Below are 12,694 nucleotides of genomic sequence, written 5' to 3' on the forward strand. Positions count from 1 at the left end.
TGGAAGGCAAATGTCCTACCTACTGTCTTTGGTCTTTTTTGTTTTGTTTTGTTTTTTGGGCCACACCCAGTGGCACTCAGAGATTACTCCTGGCTCTGCACCAGAAATCGCTCCTGCTAGGCTCAGGGAACCATATAAGATGCCAGGGATCAATCCATCCCAGGTTGTCCACCCAAGGTTGTGCAAGGCAAACACCCTACTGCTTTGTTATCACGCCAGCCCCTATTTTTCTTTCTGGTTTTGTTTTCTTGCGGGGAGGGAACATGACCAGCTGTGCCCAGGGCTTACTCCTGGGCTCTGCCCAGGGATGCTTCTGGCATGCTTGGCGAAATATGGGATGCCGGGGATTGAACTCAAGTTGGCTGCATGAGTGCAAATGCCCTACATACTGTACTATCATTCTGACTTCTATGTCTTTGGTCCTATTTTTATGGGTTATTTTTTGTTGTTTTGGGCCATATATACTTGTGTTCATGGCTTATTCCTCACTCTGTGCTCAGTTACCATTATTGGGGGACTATTTGTGGTGCTGGGGATTAGCCCTAAATTGGCTGCAGGCAAGGCAAATGCCTTATCTCTCTCTGCATGCCAGGCAAACGCCCTGTCTCCATGCTATCTTTCCGGCCCGGGACTTTTTTTTTTTTGGCTTTTTGGGTCACATCCAGCAATGCTCAGAGGTTACTCCTGGCTCTACGCTCAGAAATCGCTCCTGGCAGGCTCAGGGGACCATATGGGATGCCGGGATTCGAACCACTGACCTTCTGCATGCAAGGCAAACACTTTACCTCCATGCTATCTCTCCGGCCCAGGAACTGCCTCTCTTAACTGCAAAGACAGGCCTCCAATTTTTCAAGACAGAAGGCGAGCAAAAATTAAATAGTAAAGGCTGGATTTAAGATGTCTTCTGGTGGGGCAATAGCACGGTAGTAGGACATGTGCCTTGCATGCTGCAGACCGGGACAGACCCAGGTTCAATTCCCAACATCCCATATGGTCCCCTGAGCTGTCAGGAGCAATTTCTGAGCACAGAGCCAGGAGTAATCCCTGAGCATCACCAGATGTAGCCCAAAAATAAATAAGAAAAGATTAAAAGAAAGATTTTTAAAAATATTTAATAAAAAGGAATCAATAGCAAAGAGCATGAAATAGGTTTTTCAGTAATCCATGCTGAAGGCAGTCTCAGAGTAAAACTGAAGGAAAGCTTGCTCTCTTGAGCTATGTTCTCCCTTGAACACATCTCTTTTTTTCCATTCCAGCCAAGCCCCATTTCTCTCATTCTCTCCCCTCACATTTCATAAAAACTTGCTTCCCCAGTTGAAAGCGATGGGTTGAAAAGCTCTTGAGGGGGTATGGAACGATAGTACAACAGGTAGGGCATTTACTTTGTATGCAGCCTACCTAGGTTTGATCCCCAGCATCCCATAAAGTCTCCCGAGCCTGCCAGGTGTCTCCATAAAGTCTCCCGAACCAGCCTGAGCGCTGCTAGGTGTGGCCTAAACACAACACAACATAAAACAAATACACCAAAAAAGCTCTTGAGCTGCCTACCCAGGAGATACTGATAAACTGAAGAACAGCCCCTTGTGGGTGAGGATTTAATTCTCAATATGTTCATGGGATACCTGGGCCAGAAGGGCCATTGCATGTTTGGCAAGACTAAGAGCTCTCATTGGGCTGCCATTCAATATAGTTCCCCTCAAAACCTGTTCTCTTGACCACCCAACCTTTACCCAGCTATACTAGAGCCTGAGTTGGTGACTATGATCCTCCACAGAAGGTCCCAGTGTGTGTGTATGTTGTGTGACTCTGAAGCCCTTCTCCCCCTTTCCAGAGAATCAGTTTCCAACACGCAAATGATTACAAAATCCAAAATAATTTTATTCACTTTTTTTTTTAAGACTTCTGCTTCCACAAGGTGTTCGGCGAACATGCTAAGGCGACAGGATGTCCAGTTGGTCACGACATGCAACACGGACCGTTCCACCGACGACAGCAGCGACCACACCCACCTGAGCTACTGGCCCCATGGCAGAGGGGGTACAGGAAGGGGACACCTGGAGCCCCGCAGCCATCAGCAACCTGAGGTAGGTCTCTTAAGAGTACAAATAAAAAAAAGAAGACTTCGACACCAGTGTGAGACACTGATGAGCAAGAGCTACTTGAAGTCGCAGACTTTGGAGGGGCTGGCGATGTGGGGAGATGGGGTGGCCATAGCAAGCAAGGGCTACGGACCCTGTGGCCTGCGCCCTGCTACTGAGCTGTGGGTGAGAGGGTGCAGCTCGAGGTCTTGGGGCTGTGGCCAGTGGGAGTTGGGGATAAAGGCAGTGTGCTGCCTGGGCTGGGGTACAGAACATTGCCCCAGAGAGAAAGTCAGAAAGTAACCTCCTCCTGGCAGAGGGAGTGAAAAGGGGGGAAAGGGGACAGGGGTGCTGGAGGTTCAGCCCCGTGGCTCTCCTGAAACAGTAAAGTGACATCAGGACAAGAAGGCAGGAGCCCTGAGAAATCACGGCGCTCGGCATGGCCTCCAGGGGACCCCCCCCCCCCGCCACCCTCGAGAGGGCCTGTGATCACCATGTGTCTTCCTTTCTTTGGGGGCACCACGAGAGGAACAAAATGCTGCTTTGCTAGTCCAATAGCAAAACCACATCTCCGGTACAGCAACGTGTACGGCAGGCTAGAGAGAAACCCACACAGTGGTAAGCACGGTGCCGATTCGACTATAAAATCAAGGGCGCACACCTGCACTGTCCATATAGGCTATGTACAGAATTATAATAATCATAGAGTTACACGTATAAAGCTTCATTATAGGCCTCTGATACATTTATAATAACGGTTCCCTGAACCTCTCAAGAGTGCAAGTAAAGACAAAAACTAAACTCTGTTTATGTGAAATGAGGAATAAATACAATCATCAAAATAGAACTCTCCCTAAAAGCGACACACAAGCTGATCCTGAACTGCAGTGCGGAGGGAAGGTCAGGAAAGGCAAGGCTGTGGTGGGCGGAGGGTGGCCTGCCCGGCCTGGCGGGGTGGGCGACTCTCCAGAGGGCAGAGACTGGGGTGGCGGCGGCAGCAAAGGGGTCAGCCCTTGACAGCAACCTTGTTCTCTGAAGCAGCAAACATGGCGTAGAACCGGGAGCTGTCATTGGACAGCAGGACGGATGGGGTGTCAAACTCCACCACCTGCAGGGGAAAGACATCAGAAAGTGGCTCAAGGGTCTAGACAAGAGGTGGGGGGTGGCCCACAGCACACAAGTAACTGATACTAGTTCAAGTCCTGGAATTGCACTTGGTCCTTTGGATACCATCAGGAGTTATCCCTGAATGCAGAGCCAGCAGTAAACCCAGAGTAATCTAGGTATGGCCCCATAGGCAACACAGGCTTGTCACAGTAGGAGATATGTGTGTAGTGAATCAGGTGTTTGCCCTGCGTTCTCCTGCCTGTCTGGTGGCTGCAGCGGGTGGTGATAGGTACTCAGCTGATGTCAGGTTCAGCATCAGTTTCCCCCAGTGCCTGCTTGTGCCCTTGTGGTATGAATAGCCTGCCCCAGTCCCTGCTGTCTGCTTACGCCACCAGCCTAAGGAGGGACCCTCCATTCTCTTGCCTGCAATGAGCTGGACAGAAAGTCCCAGAAGCTCCCAAGGAGACATGACTGATGCCTATTGTCCAGCAGCAGCAACAGAGGGGAAGTGTGTGTGGTGGGCCCTCTCTGGCTTAGGAGGCAGGTTCCAGTTCGAATTTGTTGGGTGGAAGAGGGTCATACCCAGCAGCAGTTGGGGGCCCAGACAGTGCTGGTGATCCAACCCAGAGCTCTCCTCTGCAAAGCATGAGGTTTTGGAGCCATGGCTCTGTGCTCAGGAATCACTCCTCATGGGCTAGGGAGACCATCTGGGATATTGAGGTTTGAACCCGAGTCAATTGCATGCAAGGCAAGTGCCCTACCTGCTGTACTATTTCTTTGGCCTCCTTGATCTGGATGTATTTGTTTTTATTTAATACCTATGTTCTAGTAGCTCCGCGTAGTCAATGGTTACTTACATTTCAGCCAACGCTTAGGATAATACAAAGATAATATGGTTATAATGTCAGGATGAAGAGAGGACAGCGGTGTGGCAGTAAAAAGAACTGGTTTTGGAGTCACTGGCCTGGTAGAGTGTGCTGCCCTCATGTGCAGTGCTGGGAATGAGATCTAAAGCTTTACAAGTTCTTCCACTGGGCTGCAACCCCAGAACTTCAGCCTGCAATTGACTCCAACTTTTTCCTTGTTTTGAAGTGGAGGCATCCTGGTGGGGTGTGATGACCATATGGGGTGCCAGGGATTGAACCCGGGATGGCCACTTGCACAGCAAATGCTCTAACCACTGTGCTATCTCTCTGACCCCAAAAACTACTGGGTTTAAGGCTAATTGAGACTGCAACTAGAGTCACCTCCAAGGCAAGGGTGGGAAGTGACACAGGCTAAGCTGGGCCTAACTGGGAAGCCTATTGTATGAGCAACATATGATTGGCTGGATTCAACCCCTCCCCCTCCTAGCAACTTTGTAGTGTATGAAATATGTCCTTTGACCCAGATTTGGATGGTACTATTCACATGTTCCAGTAATAAAGCAAAATCAGACTTTCAACTGAAGTGTCCTGACTCAACTGAATTTCTGTCTCTTGTTTTTGGGACCACAGCTGAAGGTGCTCAGGGTTTACTTCTTAGGAGGGGCTCAGGAGACCATATAAAGTGCCAGGATCTTAACCCAGATCAGCATGCGCAAGGCAAGGTCCCTACCTCTCTGGGCCCCTTCTTTTAAAAATAAATAAAAAGAATATAAAATTCTTGCAGATGTTGGTTAGGAAACTGCATTTACTTGTGTCTGCGACTTAGGAAGCAATGCTGAGATTCTCAGGTGCACAGGATCTGTTGGTTAAGGACCTTGATCTGGGCTCTAGTATCTGTTATCTGACCCAAGAACCATGAGAAATGAGCCACTTTCCTGCCACCATTTTTTTTTTTTTTTTTTTTTTTTTTTACAATTTATCTACAATAAACTTGTTACAGCCCTGTCTCTTGGTGATGTGGCTCTTCTGGTGGGCAGGGAATCTGTACTTTGACTTCAGTGGTCTTGTCACATGATGCTTCTTCTGCAGCTGGGAGTAAGTGACTTGACTAACATGTACTTTAACCACTGTGCCCTGGCTCTTTCCTAAAGCCCTCCACATAACTGCCTGGAGCTTCAGACTGGAAGCAAGCAGAGAGGGCAGACATGAATTTCCACTGCAAAGGACTGTGTCCATTTATGTCTCTCAGGAAGACCCATACAAGCCTGAGGCTGCAGTCTCATAAGAGGCTACTGTCTGTGGCTGCCAGACACCAGGCCACAGGACAAGTTCACAGGTGGCTAGAGAATATTCCTTATCTCTTTTAAGGCCACAGTCAGAGGTGCTCAGGGGCTGTGTATTTCGCTAACTCTCCAGCCCAAATCAGTCTCTCGCTGCTTTCCAAGAGCAACCAGACTAAATTTAGAGCTGCTCCCCTGAATGCGAACCCAGATGGCAGCTGCTCATCTCTGTCTGCCAAGGGCCATTTTCCTCTCATGAAAGGCCAAAGGCTGAGCAAGCCCCTTGGGGACTCAGTACCTGTCCCTGGGCCAGCACCATGATCCTGTCTGAGCCCAGGACTGTGTGCAGACGATGGGCGATGGTCAGCATAGTACAGTCAGCGAATGCCTCTCGGATGGTCTCCTGAATCAGTAAATCTGTCTCCGTGTCCATGGCAGCGGTGGCTTCATCGAGAATCAGAATCTGCCGGGGAAGAGGGAATGAGGGCTCCAACCCATTCTTTTTTTTTTTTTTTTTTGACTTTTTGGGCCTCACCCAGTGATGCTCAGGAATTACTCCTGGCTATGTGCTCAGAAATCACTCCTGGCTTTGGGGACTATATGGGATGCTGGGGGATCAAACCGGGGGATGATATGGGATGCTGGGGGATCTCGAGCCGAGGTCCATCCTAGGTTAGTGCGTTCAAGGCAAACACCCTACCACTTGTGCCACGGCTCCAGCCCCTCCAGTCCATTCTTATTTTAAGAGTTTTGGTGATCTGGGGAGCAACCTCAGGCCTCACATATGCAAAATAAGGAGTGTTCTACCACCGAGCTATATCCCTGGTCTCAAATGATTCCTTTTACTTATTTTTGTTTTTGTTTACTTTTGGGTTACCCTTGGTTGTGCTCAGAGCTTACTCCTGGCTCTGCACTCAAGGATCACTCCTAGCGAGTTTGCAGACCACATGGGCTGCCACGATCAAACCCAGGTTGGCCGTGAGCAAGGAAAGTGCCTTACCACACTGTGCTATCACAGTGCCCCCCCACCTCTTCTATTCCCACTGATTCTTGAAATCTAGATTTTATTGAAAGGTATACTATTTACATTATCACACCATAGGTTATTTTTTCTAGGTTGGGTACTCAGACATGCAAAAAATACTGTTCTGTGTAGCATAATAGAACTGCCAACTCATATTTGCCCCTTGAGTTCACATAACATATATGTGATGCTCAGTGGACAGCATACTAGCCCCTTCCTGCTGTTTAAGCATGTCCCCTTTCAGGGCCTCCCTTTCCGGGTTTATAAAATAGTGAAGGGACTGGCTTTAAAAAAGTGTATTGTTTCTAGCACTACAACTACTTACTGGCTAGAAACAAAAGTCATTCCTGGAAACTGAGTTCAATTATGGGGCTAGAATACTACTACAATGGGTAGGGTGTCTGTCTTGCACATGGGGTGGGTTCTATCCCTGGCACCACATATGTTCTCCTGAGCTCTGCCAGGACTTTTCCCTGAATGCAGAGCCAAGAGTAAGCCCTGAATACTGCCAGGTGTGATGCTTCCCACAAAGTAGCCCCCAAAACAAAAAGAACATCCGAATAGTCAGCCACCGCCCCCCCAGCTCCAAACTGTGAAATATTTTTGGGGCACACTTTTGAAATATGGCCCAGTTCTCAGGGTCAGGAATGCTGTTGAAGCTCTTGTTCCAGGAACAACCAGTTTCTTCTTCAAACCCACCTTACAGTGCCGGAGCAAGGCTCGAGCGATGCACAGGAGCTGGCGCTCCCCCACTGAAAAGTTATCCCCATTCTCCATCACTTCAGATTCAAGTTTCAGAGGTAGCTGAGAAATCTAGGAAGAAAAGGAGAGATCAAAAGGGTGAATAAAAGTAAAACTTTGAAAGATTTTTAGAATTTATTTATTCTTACTGTTTTGGTTTGGGGAGACACACCCAGAGAGGTCAGGACTACTCTAAACATAAAGCTTGGGGTCACACCTGGTGGTGTTTGGAGAGCAAGGCAGAGAGGGATCAAACCCAGGGCAGGGTTCCTGCATGCAAAATATTCTCTAGCCCTTTGAACTGTTTCTCTGGTCCTTATTTATCTATTATTTATTTATTAATTTGGGGCAATACCTGCTGGTGCTCAGGGAGTGCTGGGAATCAAACCGGAGTCAGCCTCGTGCAAGTGCCCTACCTATTCAACTATCTCTTCAGTTCATGGCCCTTAATTTATTTTAAAGTAAGGCCATCTGGGTTGAGAGTGTTTACTAAGGCCCAATAATGTTTTGAGGCACTAGGACCACCCCAGGTGGTGCTCAGGGTCCCTCTTGGAACTCAGAGCCTGACACATGCTAGGCAAGTGCTCTGTTGCTGAGCTATATCCTCGGCCAAGATGTCAACTCATTGCAGCACTGGCCCACAAATGTCCCGAGGTTGAGGCCAGGCCAGGGAGGCCAAGTTGGACCAGAAGGGAAGAGCCAATGGTTTCCTGGAAACTCCTCACAGTCTTCCTCCCACCTGGACTTACACATTCTTTCATGTGCGTCCTTTCCAGGGCATCCCAGATCTGGTCCTCTGTGTACTGCGTGAAAGGATCCAAGTTGGACCTAGGAGAAACAGCAGGAGCAGCTCAGTGAGTGTGCACAGAACCAGCCTGACACCAAGCCTAGCAGATGCCAGTAGCAGTGTGTTGGAAAGGGGTGCAACAGCCCACAGGTGACAGATAGCCTTCCCGACCACAAAGTGGAGGGAATGCATTGCAAGCAGGCCAAGCCCCCTTTCCATCTTTATAAAACTCCACTTAAATTAATTATGTCAGTAATATGTTATAGAAAAATCAAGAAATACGTGATGGTGAAACATGAAACAAAACCAGTATGTTTTAATGATCACTAATGAGGCCACTTGTTAGTTTATGCCGCATACCCTTCTAGTTCCTATTGTTTTTTATTTATGGCCTACACTTGGAGGTGTTGGGGAGTTCTGCCAGTCAATCTCAAGAGAGCTTAAGGAACTGGGGAACAAAACCAGACCATGGCCAGAGAAATAGTACAGTGGGTAGAATGCTTGCCTTGCATGCAGATGACAAGGTTTGATCCCTGGTATTCTATATGGTCCTTTAAACACACAACCAGGAGTAATCCCTGTGCACAGCCAGATGTACCCCCTCCAAAAACAAAAACAAAACTAAGGAACCCTTCATGAAAATAATGTGCTCCAGCTCTTTGAGCTATACCCGGGTCCTCCACTTTGGGGAGGCCTCCCAAGTAGTGTTCCCAGCTTAGCAATGATTAATTGCAAAGACCGGAGGATACAGAAGTGGTGATCTTCAGGGATTATCCAGTCACCCTAATGAGCCCTTCTGCCCCTGAAAAAACAAAAACAAAATCACCACCCACAACAACAAAACCCAAAAACAAACAAAAATCAAGTCTCTAAAGGCCAGGGCAATAGCTAAAGGGGTAGAGCACATGCTTTGCACATGTGAAGCTTAAAGTTCAATCCCCAGCATGATCAAGTGTGTAACATCTGTAAAATACTGAAATAAAAAAAAAAAACAACCCATTACAACCTTAGAAAAGTCTTTCTTCCCTCCCTAACTTCATCCCTCATTCCCAAGTTTTTAAGTTACACCCGAACAGTTCTCAGAGTTTACTCCTGGCTCTTTGCTCAGGGATCACTCCTGGCATGTCTTGGGTGACCATATAAAGTGACAAGGATCAAAGCTAGCCAGACAGTATGCAAGGTCAAGCCCCTTCACTCTACTCCCTCTCTTCACACACCATCCACCGTATTACCTCTTCAGCCCCAGACACACTTCCTGAGTAAGAATAAGAGCCTGTTTGGAGCTTAACTTAAGACTTGACAGTTAGTGAGCAAGAAAAGCAATGATTGTGCTGAAAGGGAGGAGAAAGGAAAGTAAATGGAACAACTTGCAATAAAAGAATATGCTCATTCTGAGAACCAATTTGGGCCCTGTTTTTGCTGTATTGATTGCATTTACCTGGAAGAAATTCAGGATGACATGAAAATACTAGGTCTAGGTAATTTTGGAATTGTAAAAGAGAAGATAAGCATGGACGGATACTTCCACCAGAGCATGGCAGAACTGAGGAGCCTGGTAGAAACTGGAATGTCACTAGAATTGGGTGTCTTGTCTGGTTCTAAACTGCCCACTGTAGGTCTAGTAACCTGAAAGGTACTAAGGTCATAGGCTTTGCTTATAAATTTATATGACAAATAGGAACATCTTTGAGAAACCACTGGCTCTGTCACATTTATATCAGGGCCTGGACTTGCTCATACAGGCGAGCACATTACATGCAGGTTCTGCTCTCAGAGGGACTCTCTGGAGAGACGGAAGAGCTGGCACATGCCTCCCTAGGCCCTGGGACTCGACTCCACTTGCCTACGTGCCTCTAACTGGCTACGTGCCTCACTGGTGCCTTGTACACAGGCTTTCTTGCCAGGAAAAAAAGAATGAAAGGAAGACAACTTACTGGTAGATAATCTGCAACTGATATGATAGACTATGGGTTAAGTCTGAGGAGAAATTCACCTTCTAAACAAATAGACAAAACAAGATGAACTAAGGATGTTTGATCTCTCCTATTCTTTTGCATTCTGGAGGCAGAATGCTCATTCTGCCTGCCTGCACACAGGGATCCATGGTTGCATTGGTCCATTGTTTTCCTGTCCTGATGCCTCTTAGGAAAACCTTTGTTGTGGACACACAAACACATCAGGGACAGATGATGTGCTCTGTCCTAAGTCTTATGGACCTATGGGACTTGCACTTTTATGTGCTTTCATAGGGACCAGGGAATGCCCAGGGGGCAGTGCAAGTCTCCACAATAAGAGTCTCTCTTATAGCTGTGAGGTCTCATATGGAAGGTCACATACTAAATAGCCAGATTCTTGGCTTTAGGGGCTGTAATGCGGTTTCACTGTTGAGTCCTAATCTTCATAGCTTAAAATTTCAACAACAAAATCCAACTACCTGTCATCATACTCTTATAGTATCAATTATTTATCAAGAGAAATGGTTCCTTAGCTCAAATACTCTGGTACACAGGTCAGTGACATCTTTGATGGATGCCAACCTGGACTTCCTCAGATCTCAAACTCTTTGATGGAATTGGTTTCTACAGGATGCTGCATAGATGCCAAGGAAGAGCTCCATGGGTGGAGTGCCCTCCTGGGGAGCAAGCCCTGCCACTATCCTGCAAGCCTATGCACAGTCATTTGTAATTGCTGAAGCTACCACAGTCTCTTGCTTTTTTTGTGAGGACAACAACTAAGAGAACAGCAGCACCATCTTCCAGCATCCTTCTCAGGAGCAGGGTAAAGGCATCTGCCATACACATGGCTGACTGGTTCAAATCCTTAAACTAAGTCACCCCACCACCATTGCCAAGCACAGAGTCAGGAACAACCCCTGAGGAATAACCACTGAGTACGGTCAACCCCATCTACCCCCAAATATGTGTGTGCCATTTTGTTTGACTCAGCCACAACAAACTTTTTTTTTGGGGGGGAAGGCACATCTGGCAGTGTTCAGGGCTTACTCCTGGCATTGCATTTAGGGATCACTATGGCTCCGGGAACCATATAAAATGCTGAATGTGGAACTAGTGTTGGCTGCATGTAAGGCAAGTGCTTACCTGCTGTGCCCCACAGCCACACGAAGATTTTAAAAAGTTTCCACCCCAGGGACATGCTAACTGCTTTAACAATATGAAACAGAAGATGCTTGGCCAGAAGGTCATAAAACCTGAAGTTTTAACAAGGCTGTAAAGTCATGATGATTCTTTTTCTTGGCAACCAAGTCCTTCCAGACTGAATGAGTTTTCATAAGAAATATGTTCCATAGAGCTCATTATAAGATGCTTTTGCTTCTTTTTTTCTTTCCTTTTTTTTTGGGGGGGGGGGATTTGGACTATATTTGATTGTGACTGAGGCTCATTCCTAGTAGTATTTGGGACCACTATGGGGTGCAGGAAATTGAACTCGGGTCAGCTGTGTGAAAGGCAACTGTCTTACCCACTGTACTATTATCCTACTACAAGAGGCTTTTGGAAATCTTTATTAAACTGAGAAAGATGAGGCTCCAACAGGTGAGTCTCCATCTGTTCTGATCTTGACAGGGAGCTCCATCATGAATAAAAGAAAGAAAAATGCACCCTCCTCAGAGAAGCCAGAAAGTCCACAGACAGAAACAAAAACAAAGTTATTCATCCATTACATCCAAAGGGTATATCAGGGATCTCAAACTCTATTTACCTGGGGGCTGCAGGAGGCAAAGTCGGGGTGATCCTTGAGTGCAAAGTCAGTAGTAAGCCTTGAACATTGGGGGGTGTGACCCAAACAACTAAAACAAAACAAAACAAGATCCCTCTAGGGCAGGGCCACAAAATGTTGTACGGAGGGCCACAAATGACCCGCGGGCCGAGAGTTTGAGACCCCTGGTATAGACAGAGATAGAAAAACATGTGATGGGGCTAGAGAGATAATACAATAGGTAGAGAACTTGTCTTGTATGTGGCTGACCTAGGTTCTATCCCCAGAACTCCATATGGTCCTCTGAACTGTGCCAAGAATGATCCCTAAACACAGACAGAAGTAAGCCTTAAGCATACCAATCTGGGCGTGAGAAAGCAAGCAAGAAAATGAAAGAATGAGAAATAAGCTATGAAACATCACGAAAGTCCTTTTTTTTTTTTAATAGTCAGTACATATGAAATCCAAATGTTGCCCAAAGTGCATTTTATCTTCAGTTTGCTCTGTTGTATTTTTAGCATTCTTCTAAGCCTGCCTGTCAGGCACTGGCAAGCCGGGGCAGAAATTACCTCCCAGAGCTTAAGTCTGTGCCACCCATCCCAGACTGAGGGGACCATGTGCTGCTGCTGTCCCACCCTTGTGGGCAGGAGTACTTCAGCAATCATCCTCAGAGCAGGTGACTGGGGTTCACAGAGCTGCTGCTCTCAGGAAGTGCGAGAGAAACTCTTAGGAGGTGTTTGGAAGTAAGGGCCAGGGATGTGGCTCAAGGGGTGAAACATGAATCTTGCATAGTCAAGTCCTGTATTGGATTCCAGCAAACTGAGTAGCAAGTCCCCTCAAATAAAGGGTAAAGTTGGACCAAAGAGAAAATGCATATGACCTGGCACCCATAAGGACCCCTGAGCACTATTAGAAGTAATCCCTGAGTACAAAGCCAGTACTAAACCCTGAGCACCATTGATTGTAGTTGAAAACAACAATAACAGTAAAATTAGGTTACCAAAAAAAAAAAAAGCCACAGGGGCTGGAGTGCTAGTACAGCGGGGAAAGTGTTCACCCTGCAACTGGCCAACCTAGATTTGATCTCTAGCATCCCA

At 47.0% G+C, this 12,694-nt stretch overlaps 2 protein-coding genes across 3 annotated transcripts in view; one reads left to right on the forward strand and one right to left on the reverse strand.

The window, feature by feature from the left end:
- The window catches only part of DVL3 (dishevelled segment polarity protein 3), a 324,867-nt gene that overhangs the window by 39,764 nt on the left and 272,409 nt on the right, over positions 1 to 12,694 (forward strand). The window lies entirely within an intron of this gene.
- ABCC5 (ATP binding cassette subfamily C member 5) overlaps positions 1,858 to 12,694 on the reverse strand; it is a 102,160-nt gene continuing 91,323 nt past the window's right edge. For both annotated transcript variants that reach the window (XM_049775811.1, XM_049775812.1), the window contains 4 exons: positions 7,846 to 7,924; positions 7,055 to 7,168; positions 5,630 to 5,794; positions 1,858 to 3,186 (listed from right to left, as the gene is read on the reverse strand). In XM_049775811.1, the coding sequence (XP_049631768.1) occupies positions 3,085 to 3,186; positions 5,630 to 5,794; positions 7,055 to 7,168; positions 7,846 to 7,924 (460 nt within the window). In that variant the 3' untranslated portion in view covers positions 1,858 to 3,084. The remainder of the gene's footprint in view (positions 3,187 to 5,629; positions 5,795 to 7,054; positions 7,169 to 7,845; positions 7,925 to 12,694) is intronic.

This window comes from Suncus etruscus, chromosome 6 (genome assembly GCF_024139225.1).
Source record: "Suncus etruscus isolate mSunEtr1 chromosome 6, mSunEtr1.pri.cur, whole genome shotgun sequence".
In the NCBI taxonomy this organism is placed as follows: domain Eukaryota; kingdom Metazoa; phylum Chordata; class Mammalia; order Eulipotyphla; family Soricidae; genus Suncus; species Suncus etruscus.